The sequence below is a fragment of the Aptenodytes patagonicus genome, chromosome 7 (assembly GCF_965638725.1).
Source record: "Aptenodytes patagonicus chromosome 7, bAptPat1.pri.cur, whole genome shotgun sequence".
NCBI classification, from domain to species: Eukaryota; Metazoa; Chordata; class Aves; order Sphenisciformes; family Spheniscidae; genus Aptenodytes; species Aptenodytes patagonicus.
In genome coordinates, this window is record NC_134955.1 from 30093861 (window position 1) to 30108128 (window position 14268).

At 42.0% G+C, this 14268-nt stretch overlaps 1 protein-coding gene across 2 annotated transcripts; it reads left to right on the plus strand.

The window, feature by feature from the left end:
• Positions 1–531: 531 nt before the first annotated feature.
• On the plus strand, positions 532–13605 carry LOC143163376 (carbohydrate sulfotransferase 9-like). 2 transcript variants are annotated; one of them, XM_076344627.1, is made up of 4 exons: positions 532–665; positions 7564–7674; positions 10043–10190; positions 10654–13605. In XM_076344627.1, exons 3-4 carry the CDS (start codon positions 10097–10099, stop codon positions 11502–11504), a joined length of 945 nt encoding a protein of 314 aa, XP_076200742.1. In that variant the 5' UTR covers positions 532–665; positions 7564–7674; positions 10043–10096; the 3' UTR covers positions 11505–13605. The 2 variants fall into 2 exon arrangements, with proteins under 2 accessions (XP_076200742.1, XP_076200741.1); XM_076344626.1 differs by having other exon boundaries at positions 532–660.
• Positions 13606–14268: the final 663 nt, after the last annotated feature.

The following is a 14268-nucleotide window of genomic DNA, read 5'->3' on the forward strand; positions in this document are numbered from 1 at the left end:
ATGGTTCTGGTGACCTTTCCCCTAAGAAGTTCAGGTACTTTGTAGGCTTTGGAAAAAGCATTTGAAAAATGAGGATAAGGGGATTCCTTTTGTATATTCTCAGTGAAACCTCTGCTGGACTGAGGTGGCGCAGGGGAGTAAACCACCCGTTTTAAATAACAAGGCAAGCATGACCAAGATTTTTTTGGGGAAAGTGTTGAGGATCACTGGCAAAATAGATTCAAAGAATGAAATCAGCAGGAAGAAACTGTGCCTTGATAAGTAGTGTGAAAATTGATGTGGGAGGGAAAGGAAAGGAAAATGTGTCAGTATAGTTTGGGACATACTAAAATAGCTAGAGGAGCTGAAGTGCGGAGCCTGTGACTAGCTGAATACAGAGCTGAGAGCGAGAAGCAGTGGGGCTGCGTGGGAGGCTTGGAAGAAGAAGGAGAGACAGATCTGATGAGCTGAGCTCGGAAGTGTGGTTGGTGTGGGGGGCTGTGAGGCTGACTGAGGAGACAAAGGGAGGAGTCTGGCAGTGGGAGCCAGCAAAGAGCTGGCTCGTGCATGGGGAAGACTGAACAGCAGGATCGGGGTGAGATCTGATGGGCATTTGGGAAGCTGGAAAGCAGGATTTGCTGGGCAAGCTGACTGAAAATGATACAAGGATGGCTTTTGGAGGTGAGGTGAGGATTTGCTGGAGACTGGGTTAAAATTTTGCCTGAGGAGTGGAAGCAGGGACTGGGGAAGAAGGGGTCACACCTGGGGCGGGGGCCAAGGGAAAAGCACTGGTGCCCATGCAAATATATGCTCAGCAGGAGGAGAGCTCAGTGTTGGAGAGCTGCTGGGGAGTGGGGTGCAAGGAAGTGGAATTGCGGGTAGCAGGAGTGGAAGACTCTGGGCAGGCTGTGCTGATGGTGGGAGCAGGGGAAGCAGGGACAAGTTGTGCTAGGGACCATTCTCCTCCAGTGCCAGGAATGGCATCCCACATGTCTGAGTCTCACCATTTTGTTGCTGTCAGCAGGTAAGCCTGACAAACTTGGGTCTTGTCATTGTTGATGTTGGGTTTGTTCAGAAGATAACAACCTGCTGCCACTATCGGTTATTCCGTTAGTGTGAGTATCATAAGATCAGTCAAGGGAGCTAAATGATTCACCACTGACAATGATTTTTGTGCATGTTGTTATGATGCCACATGGATACATTTTTCAGTAGTTTTTCAACACTTGGTTTTTAAGGAAACAAGATATTCAACACAACTTGACACAGTTCACAGGATGGACATGCTCTTGAGATGCTCTAGGGCTGTGCAGTAGGATCCCCACTATCTACAGCAGATGAGGGAAGGTGTGCAGTGAATCAGGCAAGAGGTTTTAGGATGAGAGTTTGGGTTCTTTGCCAAAATATTCCCACATGGTGTGGGGCACCTACCTTTTCAGAGACTCTCATTGACTGTCCATTCTCCATTTTCTGGGTACTGAGCAGGCTCTGGAAACCAGATTTGCAGATCTTTTGAGTATTCATATCTGTAACTGAATCAGAAAGACTATTTTTGAACTTAGAGTGTACTGTAACATTAAATATTCTGAAATGTCAGCTCTTTAGTTTCAAGACTGTGCTGCCAAAAGCCATCTTCATCTTACACTCTCTATGATTTAGCTCATGCACCACTTTAATCCTACTATTTCATAATTTCTTAATATTTGATACTGCATGTGCCATAGTATGATATAAATACATGTTTCATAAAAACAGACTTTGAACATAATATTCCTACTGAACAGCTTGCCCTGCAATACAGAGGAGACCAGAAAGGAAAGGAAAAATAGGCCTGGATTCATGTAGGAAGAGAGAATAATGCATACACACAGTTTGTCAGTAGGTGTCAGGGTGTTTCAGGTGAAGAAGTTATTTCTGTAAAAAAGCAGGCACCAAAACACCCCTGTAAAGACTTGTACGTGATTCCTGTACAGGAGTCTTTGGAGGAGTATAAAAAAGAAAGAGTTGGGGGGAATAAGGGTAGCGGTATGGTTTTGGACAAAACTGTTGGATCCTGAAAATGAGGGTCAAAAGCTGGACTAGAATGATAGAAGAAGCTGGAGGAGATGGGAGCAAAAAGGGAAATAATCTAAGCAGAGACATTTTGTATGCACTGGAGCGTAAAAAGAGAGAGAGAGATCATGGCTGTCATCAGTTATGGCAGACGGGTACTAGTGGAGGGAATACAAGAAGGGTATAATGAGGTGAACAGCAGCAAGGAGGTTGTCTGGGGGCTGTGTGCTAAGCAACCAGGAGTTTTACAGGCAGTTCTGGCTATGCTGTTTGGTGTGCAATGACAGAAGTGAATGAATCACGTTTACACAGCGAGGTGAAAAGCAGGAAGGGACAGAGGGTATGTAGGGTTGAGACAAGGTGGGTAGACTTGAATGGCAAGGACAACGTTGCTATTACTGACAGTAACTGAGAAGAGAAATATGGGAGGGAACTGTAAGACACATGAAAAGCCAGAGACCTAGTTATCAATATAATGAGAAAAGCAGAGGGATTTTGTGAGGCCCCATCTCCCATGAAACAAGCCTGGGAGGAGGTCATTGCCACCGTGGTAGGTGTGTGTCACGTTCTAAGTTTTTCTTCCATACTCCCTTTTTCTTCCTCCTTTCCAAGTTTCTTAGGTTCATCTAGATTCCCTAAAAGAAAGTGGTGAAGGTTGCTCTCCCATGATTGGTTTTACAGTGGTTTAAATGGCAGTTGATACGCACGTGGGATTTTGAATTAAGCATTTAGATAAGAAGGCCCCACAGCCCATTACCAGGTAACCAAGCAGAGGGGGTGGACTTTGTTCTCATATTATCTGTCAGGCCCCAAGAGCACTAACAGGGCCCCGACTGTCCCTGCCCAGCCCCTTGGGGCTTCCCCCACCCTGCCCACGGCGCAGGACCCCATGCCAGCCCTTCGGGGCCATCAGTCGATGCTGCAGCAAGGCTGGTCTCCAGCTCCCCACAGCCCAGCCGAGCTGGGCCCACCCACAAGCCGATGTCACCGTGGCTCTGCCTGATGATCTGGTGTCTTGGCTGAACTGGCCACCATCTCCAGGTCTTCACCCTTCAGGGGTGGTGATGGATCCAGGCTGGTGAGGCCCCTGCCACACTGTCCATGTGGTTATTGCACTTGGCTCCCAGCTCCCCATCCCAAGGGGAAGAGCTGTCCCTCACTGCTCCCTGACAATATGGATGGGAAGTGGAGATACTTACAAAATCAAAAGCCCATGGCCTTTCTGGCTATAGCTACAGGAAGGAAAACAGAGACAAGTTTGATCACGTAGTGAGGGTTGGGTTCCAGTGCGTGAGTGACTGCAGTGCATTTAATTTCATTCCTCTTTAACTGCCTGTGGTAATTTATTGGATAGTTTTGCATATTCCTTTCTATACTCATTTCCTTGAATTTGTTCTTCTCCTTCTTTACTTCACTGAATTATACTTTGTGTCTTTTCCACTCCCATTCTCAACCTCCCTTTTCCACAGCATTGTTTGAGCAGGCTACACAGCCTTTCTATTATTTCCCATGGCCCTGGCTCCGCCACTTTTCCTCAGGTTGACGCTCCCTGCCTCGCTGGGAGTTTTTCTGTCAGACTCTGTGCTGCTTTTTCCCATGGACTCTTTTTCCTCCTCACTTTGGTTCTTTTCATCCCCAAATTGGCTCTTCCTTTCGCTTGCTCTTTTGTGGGCTGGGTGGTAAGAGTTTTAGAACTCTGGCAGCCTAACTGGTGTTGGCATCCCTGAAAAGGAGGATTTTAAGGAGTGATTTTGGGTGAAAAATGCAATAGCTCTGTAGGTGCTTCAGAAACTTCTTCCAAAAAGGGGGGCAGCAGAGGAGAAAGCTGAAGCTATTTGTTTGGTAGCAGGGGGTAGCAGGGGCTAATGGTAGCAGGGGCTAGCAATATGACTGATCAGAAAGTAAAGTTGAGCTTTTAATACTGCATGAGAAATGACAGGTAAAGAAAAACCTTGGAAGGCAAGACAGGGAGATGACATGGGGTGAAATAGAGAAGGAGAAGCTAAAAGGCAGGCATAAGAAGGTGGTGTAATGAGAATAACAAGCAGTTTAATGATGGCAATGAGGAAGGTAGCACCGCAGTTGCTTAGAACAGAAAGAAATCTGATGCAGTAATAGAGGGCTGAGATGACCACTGCAGGGAACAAGAGTTTTAGCTTGTGCCTGTGTTGGAAATTGTGACTTTGTACCTGCCTCGCTGCTGTGAACTGTGCTATTCTGTAGGACACCCCTGTCAGCGTCTTCCTCAGTAGCCCCCCGTCTAGCTCATATGTTGTCTTCCTACTGAGCTTGTACTCGTTCTCGCATAACACCTTTCAGCCCTTGCTGCTGCAAGGGAGGTGATGTCAGACCCTGGCTCTTGTTGGCAAAATGACCCAGATCAGACTGTTCTTCTAGCCCTTGGCTGTCTGCAGCCTGCTGGAGGTTCCTAATTCACTAACGATTTTCCACTTAATGGAGCAGGCCAGCCTGCCTGCTGAGACTCCAGTTTCTGGGGTCTCCCTCTCTCCTGTCCATCCATAGCGAGTTGTACAGGAACAAGGAGGCTGCAGATTTGGGTGAGCAAGGGTCTTGCTTCTAAAGGCGCAATTCACCCTGTTAGAACAGCACACTCAGAACTGCATCCAGCAAAGCTTGTTTTTCCTGTTTGTTTTTTATTCTGGCTGCTCCTGGGGGGTTTCTACACGTCATCCCCTCCTCACCTTCTATGTAGCCATGTAGATATCAGTATGTATGTATTTGCAGTTGTCTTTTTGAAGGGATTAACAAGGCTTAAGTACAGAATGGGGCTCAGCCACTGAGAATGTTATCTGCTTCCAGAGATTTTCCCTACCTTTCCCTACTGAGCTGCCCTACTGGTACCTTTTTTTACTTCCTGCTTCAAATGTATCAGGAACACAAATAGGTATTGTAATTTCATTCTTTTAATCTGGAAAGATCCACTTATCGTCAAGTAGGGTTCAGGGGATCACCCCATATGCCCAGCTGTGACCAAGGTCTGTCTTTGCAAAAAATTAGTTTGAGACACACCTTTGTAAGTTTATCACCAGGAGACTTTAAATCCTTATCAACCTAGTTAGTTAGTTTACCTGGAGCAAATAATATGTCAGTGTAACTGATATTAATGTGTTTCTGAACTACACATATGTGTGTATATATATGTACACATGCATATAGTTCAGAAATATATATATACACACACACACATGGGTGTGTGTACATGTATTTCTGTACTTGGGTAATGGGTGCCATACATAAAGACTTACTATTATTCAACATTTCCAGTTATAGGACTTCTAATTGTTTATAAAAGTATCAAAATACTGTTTTTTCAGACTGATTTTTTAATACTTATTTAAAAATTGCAGATTTTTCAATTGCAATAGTTCAGCAGTTCCAAGAGAAGGATTAGGGAATGCTGTATTATGAATCATTGTTTTAGCAGTTCAAGGACAGAACGATGTACCAGTGATACCTGTTAAAGGCAACGCAATCTACTCTGGTGTCTGCGCTAGGAATAAACTTGCATGGCAGGAGGGAGAACTTCAATCTGAGTGTGATGTGCTAGGTCATGTATTCACATGAGTTTATCATTAAAACACCTTTGGACTGTCTAAATATTTCCTAATTGAAAGAGTACTAGAGATTCTATATTAGACCTTGTTTTGGTCAGGGGAAAAGGAACTCATTACAAAACCAAAGTTGGTGGTTGGATAAGTGTGAGTGGTTGTGGTGTAGCTACATATGGTATGAACAGTTAAAGTCCAGACCGCTAACAGACATATGGGATGGTTGCAGAAGGTCTAGTATCAGAAAATGGAAAGCAAGTATGAGACAAAAGAACCAAGAGAAACCAATTTAACAGAAAAAATTATCCGATAACTCAGACGTATGACAATTCTGTGAGTGCCCTGGAAAAGTACAATCTCATCATTGAGATAGAGAGCTCTACTGGGTCAAATGATCTAGCCTGACATACAGGAGATGTGCAAGTAGGTTGCCAGCCACTCCTCCATACTCAGTATAGCATATAGAAAAGGGCGAGGTTGAAAATAATTAAAAGCAGAAAATTGTCATAAATTTCTTGAAGGAAACAGAAGGGTGGAAAGAACATTTTATGGTCAGCAAACTTGAGAACAAAGATATGAACAATGTGATACAACTTTTTTTGGTTTTGTTATGAGGAGTCTGTATATTGGGAAGAAAAGAATCTTAACAATGGATTAGCAGAGGTAGAATTATCAGTAATGCACAGAAGGTTGGAATTCAATAAATATTTCTCATTTTATGAGGACTTCAGACCTTTTTCCCATCTCACATGCACATGAGATGATTGGCATTGCTTTCTCCAATAATCTGTTCCCCATTTGCTACCACTCTTGGCTTGAGCAATTGCTCTGGTTGCTCTCTCATAGAAACGTATTATGTTATAGGAAATGAATCTCACCAAACTGACTTACTATTTTTGTTTGGGTTTAGTTGATTAAGGTAATAACATTGATATAGTGGATTTAGAATTGTATCAAGCATTCGACTCGATACTGCAGCATGTTTTGCCTAAGAAGCTAGAAAGCCATCAAATCAGCTGGACACTCATTGAAGAAATTAAACCGTAGTTAACTGACAGGCTTCAAAAAATCTCATCACCTGATAGAAATGCTTCTGAAAGGGTTCTGCAAGAAAGGGTTCTATGAGGATCATTCCTCTTACTGCCCGGTTTACTGTTTACTAGTGTCCAAGAAAAAGTCATAAAATTATTTCTGATGAAATCTGCAGAATCCAGTAGGACATGCAGAGTTGAAAATATTAAGCCATAGCTACGTATGGTTGATCTGTAATGGTGTGATCTGAAGAACAAGCAAAAACCAACAGTGCAGTGTAAGGCTGTTATCTAGAAGATTTTATGCTTCATTAAAAATAAAAAAAACCCCAAAAAATCCACAAAACCCCCACAACTATGTGTAAAAAGAACAAAGCAGATTAATGCCTTATATTTGGTTTTTAGTATTTTCTCCTCTCTTTGGGGGTATGTTAGTTCCAGAGAGACATTTAGATCTCTGACTCCTTGCCGTGTTACTTTTCATTAGAAGACATTTCTGCCTGTTTTTTGAGTCCTATGGTACTGTCTTTCCACCTTGCCTGTGGGAGCCCATTCTGCTGCCCTTTGGTTACAGCAGAACTAGACTATTTATTATGAAGTTGTTGTGTTAATAGACTCACCACACCTTGACTGAGGAATGCCTTGTAGTTATCCAGTCACCTTAAATCACACTTAATTCAAGGTAGGATGAGGTAAAATGCAAATAGAAGTATTAATTCATTACGTCTAAAATAGACAACACAATTACAAGTGTCTGGAAAAGACATAAGTGAAGAAATAGAAGAAAAAGTTCATCTGATCTACTGACACAGAATGTATCACAAAGGTGTTTTTTGTTTTGGATTTTTTTTTCCCCCCTTTTTCATTTCCAGGTGACTTGTCCCTCTTCTGGCAAAATGGCTCTCAGAATTTTCTTTCCTCCTATTCCTCAGATTGCTCTTAGGTGATTTTCATCGTTGGAGACCTTGCATTACACAGAACTCTGTATTGGGGTCTCCCATCTGAAAACGTCTTCAGAAGAAGCCTTTGGACTTCACCTTCAGGTACTTCTCCCAGTTGTCACGTTGACCTCACTTGTTGATGGATGGTTTTAGCTCTTACAGCCAGTCTGCACTTCAAAGTTTTCTAAGGGGTCCAAACAGGTTTCATCTGTCACCTTGGAGCTCATTCTATCCCTCCTTATGGTCTGAACGTTCTCCGGAATTAAAATAAGGATTCTTTTGCTTCCACAAATATGCAAATATCTTGGAAGAGGAGTTTTCTCCTGTATTTACCTAGCTCATAAACATCTTCTTTCCCTCAAGGAGGCAAGTCTCTTCCATTTCCCTCTCGTGACTCATTGACATGTTTCAACATGAAATGTGTCTTATGGCAGACCTTATACTCTGTACTAGTAATTTAATTAACAAATACATATGATACAAGTATCTAAATAGGGTACATTAATCTAGTTCATTTTCTGATTCCTGAGGCAGGTATGATAACAATGACTACTCTGAGGTGACAGCATTTAAGGTAAATGAAGCCCAACCTCTTTCTCCTAAGCATACTCTAACAAGGAGTCCCTGTACAGAATTATTTAGTGTCATATTTATTTTAATTTCTACACAGTGAGAAATTGTGTCTTCAAACCACTTCTGAAAAAGAATAAAAAGAGATCACTCAATCTTAGACCTCATGAGATCTATGAACAATCTGACTGACTTCAGCTGGCCTTGAAAACAGCCTTTGATGCATCAGAAGTCAATAGATCGCACAGTGAAGGGAGAATTGACATGCAGTGAATAAAAGGTTAAAGGCCAAAGATCAACCCATATTTTTTCTTGTAGCCTTTATAGTGGTCTTATGCAGCCAAGAAAAATGCAAAAATATTGGCTAAATGCCAATCTGTGTAAAAATACTGCATTCACTTGAATGAGTATTGTAACAATTTAATGTAAACACAAGTAAATTGTTAATATATGTGACTGCAGAGAGTGAACAGTCATCTCCGTTTCTCAGGTCATGCCTACACTAAAAGAGATTTAATAATTAGTAATGCTGTTAACTGTATGAGTTTGAAGATATTCTGGTAAAGATGTGTGATATAATAATCACCCATCAGCCCTGAAAGGAAGAAGCCTTGTGTGCAAGTACATTTTCAGCAATTTAACTAGTGCTGCCTCTACTGCTGTCTCAGAACATACAGGAAAACGGTTTCCATTATGGCAGCTGGGGTTTATGTACATCCACACTGGGGGCAGGTGGGGGGCACCACAAATAACTTCCAGAGTGGTCCTGTTGTATCTTTGTAAAAACAAAACAAAAAAAGTTGAAGTTGCATCCTCAGGAAATCCAGGCAAGGATGTCTTTATTGCCAGCAGGTTCAGGGTGAAAAATCAAAAGCCAGAAAAGGAAGACAGAGTTGCTTGACTTTTTTGGTGGTGCAGACTTTATGGGACAGAAATAGAATGTCAGGTTTGTGAGTAGTTATGGTTTTGCACTTAATTTTGCTACTTCAAATAAAAAGTGATGAAAAGCATGCTGATGAAGAGCTTTCTAATGGGGGCAACACAGTAAGATTGCACAGAGGACTTGGAGAGCTCTCTCTCCAGGAAGTGCAAAGGGACAGAACGAGGGAGCACAGGAGAGGGAATACATTGATTGTTGGACTGCATTGGCCTTCTCTCCTTTTATCTGTGAACATGGAACATCTCCCTTTCTGTTGTTTCCTCTGCTGCTTCTATATGCTTCCTGCCATAGTGAACCATTTTGGGGCTCTTATGCTGCAAGCAGCAACGGCAGCAAACATATATACACTGGAGTGTCTTTGGGAGAGAGAGAATGGGAGAACTAATCTATTATTAGTAGTTAGGATTCTCTGCTGGAATGTGGAAGAGTTTCTCCTGCACTAAATAATGATTTATTTGTACAAAGTGGAAAGCTTCAGGGCAAGAGACGGGAAGAATCTCATCCTGAGTGCATCATAGGCTTGCGGATGGGCCTGTTGCAGGTTACAGAAAACTTAGTACTCCCAGACTCCAACAAGTAAGGTTATTTAAAAAAAAATACATCTCTGTATTATTATAATCCTAAATGAGATTATTGTTACACAACGTGAAGGGATAGATGAGTTTGCTTGGCAGGAAAACCAGCTTTAAATGAGGAGAAGGGAGGAGTATTTGCTCATACACAGCTCATTGTTCTGAGAAAGGGGGGAATTTTGTAATACTTTGAAATGGTCATATTATTTGTCTGTTTGGTTTAACAGCATAATTGTGGTGAGTCTTTTCATAGGAGAATTTTTACTTCTTAGCAAAGCCTGTTTTTACAGGGCTTAAGGGTCTTCCTGCTATCGTAAATTCTGTAAGAGTTATCTTTGTTATATCAGTCATACAACATCTATCTTGTATTATCTTTCCTTGTTGACAGAAAGGCAGATTTCCACTTCAGAGATCACGTCATCGTCCTTCCTGTGAAAATAATATGAACCAGAAGGTGTTAGTTTTCCTTCTCCCAAACTTTATTTTTGGGATATTTCTTTTTGGGTTTTTCTGTAAGAGACAAAAAAACCTAACAGGTGAGTAAAGAATTTACCAACAGGAAGACTTAATGTTTTCTAGAACCAGGGACACCTTTCCCAAATGTGTTAGAAAGTAACTATGGAGCCTAAGTGATAAACAATACTATGAAAATATCCAAGGCCCTGTCACTGTGATAGCTATCTATCTTAGCAAAGTATGAGAGGAAGAGCACTACAAAAACCAGTTGACATTAGAAGTGTTAGAACATCCATCTTGCTTAGAGTAATACTGCTAACATGTTGAAAGTTTTCGTTTTAACAAACTTTTCACTAAGCAGGATAGTTTATTGCATGCTTGCCATAGTGGAGTCCAGCGACAGTAAATAAAAAATTCATTTTAGCATCTTCATTAGTTTTTGTATGCAGGGAGATAGATTGAGTGCTATGGTTGTCACAAAGAAAGAGACTTTTATGTAAGTCTATTTCACACTAATAGTTTAAATTTCTTCCTCGGTTGCAGGTGCTTTTCCTGATCCCACTGAAGATTGGCTGGCAATTCAAAATGATCGCAAAAGCACACTGGCTTCTCTCTGCCTGAAGAACAACCTTCTTAAATTAAGAAACAAATTGGATTCTCGTGTTGCAAACCAGCTCTTTGTGGAGCACAAACACAAATTTATCTACTGTGAGGTGCCCAAGGTAGGCTGCTCCAACTGGAAGAGAACTATTTTTCTTCTCCAAGCAGACTTGAATGCGGAAGCTTCTGAAATTGAGCATGACCACATCCACCAAACCTCGCTGATCAAAAAGCTGGTGACTTACCCTCCTGACATACGAAAGGAATTTCTGAACAATTATACCAAAGTGATGTTCACCAGACATCCCTTGGAACGGCTGGTTTCAGCTTACAGAGACAAACTTCTGCACTCTGAGCCATTCTACAGCATCACTGTCGCTAATGAGATTAGGGCAATGTTCAGGAAAAACAAAAATTCTTCAGAAAAAGTGAGTTTCCAGGAGTTTGTCAACTTCATTATAGCAAAACCACCAAATACTCTTGACATTCACTGGAAACCAATGTTTCTGCTCTGTGATCCTTGCAACATTCACTATGATATTCTCGGTAAGTATGAAACTCTTGGGTTAGATTCTGAGCATGTTCTGAAGGTCATTGGAGCACCAGAGAGCCTGCACTACCCCAGCTTGAAGAGGTATGGCTCAGAGAAACGAACTAATGGTGATATCACCTTGGAGTATCTCAGACAACTGAACTCAGAACAAGTTGAGAAGATCAAAAAATTGTATCAAATGGATTTTTTCTTGTTCAATTACACTATGAAATATGAGGATTATTTTTCCCTGAATGACTAATGTAGGATAAACAAAGCACAGTTTCCTTTGTACAAAATGAGCTGAACTTGTCCTCACAGGTGCTTGATAGGTGGCTTGGTGACTGCTGCTGAGATTTTACTGGTGTTTGGAGACATGGTTTATCATCCTAAGCACTCTTATAACAAATTCCTGCCATGATCTGTTGTACTGTACAGTACTTTACCTATATGAAATTATTGTCTTCCTGTTGATCATTAATGGCATATGTTTGTTTCACGAAGACTGTTTATAAATGATAGATTTTGGTCTGTCGATAAGAGGTAGGGGAAGGATGAAGAATGTTGTTTTTCACCATGAATATTGTTAGAACACCTTTTTTTTATATACAAGATTTTAATTTTTTATTAGAAAAAGACATACAAAGCAATAAATAATCTGCTTTAGAGTCCTACTACTCTCTGTCTGCAAGAGCCTCAATCATGAATCCTGTAGGAAAGGAGCAAATAACTTCAGATGCTTGAAGCTGAACTTAACGTCTGATTATAGTCCCCTCTGGCAGTGCTCTTGCCACAGCCCACCAGCCTCATCCCTCAAGCAGTACAGTTGACAGCAATCCAGCCAGGGTTTCCCTCATATCTCTTCAGAATCTTCTGATGACCAGGTCTGGTGTTCATGGCGACTTTGCAAAATCTTTTCACCACCTTTGTGAGCATTATGGTCTGATTTAAGAGGGAAGGTCTGAAAAATATATCTTTTTTAGAGAATTAGTTAGAGGTACCTTCTAAACTGTACAACTGGGGTGGTGCAGGATCTAAAATCTCAGTGGAAAGGTGACTCTTATCTGTTCTCCAAGAGCACTACCCAGTCAACTGACTGGCCAGTCAGCAGAGGGGGGACAATGTTTGGGCTTTCCCCATTTGTGCCTGCTGGAGCCCATGAGCCCTTGGGACTTACCTGAGCACAGCACTTAGGTGGAGCTGGGTAACCTCAGATAATACATCTGTTCTACCTGTTGCTTTCTCACCTCACAGGGGATTGAGTGAAAATAAATTGTAGAATTATGGTGAGGGGAGCAATGAAGCATGTGGGAGAAGCAACTCAAACCATTATCCACTTCTTATATTCCTAGGTGGCTTTGGTTTTAGATCACTGAGGGGTCTATAACTGCCACTATATTAAGTACGAGACTTGCCTCATTTTTTTGAAAATCTATTGCCTAGTCACATTGAAAATTAATTTGTGACCATATTAATTGTAGCAAGTTTTAGAAACTAATCATGAGTATTAGCACCACCTTTAGGGGATGTCAGTCTTTCAGGAGCTAACTTGAAAATCTCTCAAATGCACTTAGTTCCTATAAGTTCTATCTGCAAATGTACAAAGGCTGGCAGGCTAGTCTTGGATCCAAAGTTGGCTCACAGCTTCTCATTACATAGAAAAGGACAGGGACAAAATAACTTAATCACACTGCAGCCACCAATCTGTATAGCCATTGCTGCCAGCAGCATGGCCAAGGGAGAGGGAAAAGGGGACTGGGAAAAATGGATGCAATGGGATTTGAGTCACGAGGGTTGTGAAGAGAGCTCCCAGTGCAGGGAGTGGGATGTAGGGGTGGTCTACCGCAGACGGAAGATGCAGTGATATATTGGACATCAGCTGGAGGCACTGGTGAGACCATGGTGACAGGAGGAGGCAGAGGATGAGAGGAAATGGCCTCGAGTTGCACCAGGGGAGGTTTAGATTGGACACGAGGGAAAATTTCTTTACTGAAAGAGTGGTTAAACATTGGAACAGGCTGCCCAGGGAAGTGGTTGAGTCACCCTCCCTGGAAGTATTTAAAAGATGCGTAGATGAGGCACTTAGGGACATGGTTTAGTGGGCCTGGTGGTGTTGGGTTGACGGTTGGACTCGATGATCTTAGAGGTCTTTTCCAACCTTAATGATTCTATGATTCTATGACTCTAAGAAGCTCTCTGCATCCCTCCTTGACGGCAGATGGTACAGAAAGCCAGGACTACCGTTCAGTACATCTGGCAGCTCTTGCATGGCTGACTATTCCATAAATGGGGCAGCTTTGGCACAGGGAGAGATCCAAAGTGAGAAGACCAAGCAAGAACAGCAAAATATTTTTTTTTAAAAATAGCTTGTGATTTTATGTGGAGTGATTCATGGTTCTGGATCTTACCCTCACCACTACCATATTTGATGTCCCCACAGTCCTACTATCCCCCGACACTGGATTGCTCATGCCACCCTGGCAACCCTGTAGTTCATGTGGATTTTCTTTTACTTTTTAATTGTGCTGAGGCAGAGGAAGCTGGAAATGACTCCCATCAAAGTTAAGGCTACGCAGAGGGATGCAGTTTCTCTCTCCCTCTCTTTCCTGAATCAGAGCCATCTCCAGCTACATGCTTCTCCTACTTTCTTTGCCGGACCATGCAGAGGAAGAAGGGAATAAGATTTGCTTGCTTCTACATGACAGATCCCTCCAGAGCTATAAGATTCAGCAAAGATACTTTAATTTTCTGGCACCATCAGCCAGCCTAGGAAAACTCTGAAGAAATTATACTGGCAGAGTTTGATAGGTGTCTTTGCTATCAGCACTCTCGTGTTAACACTCCCCTCCAGTTTCTTGCTGTTAGATATGAGTGGCTTTCTATTCTTATTTCCTCTTTCACACAGGATTACATATTCTTCCTACAATGGTGACAGAAAATGGATGGCTAATTCATTCATCACAAGCACTAGTCAGTAACAGGAGGCTATCTGTTGATGCAGAAAAATCTCTGTAACTATTCATAAC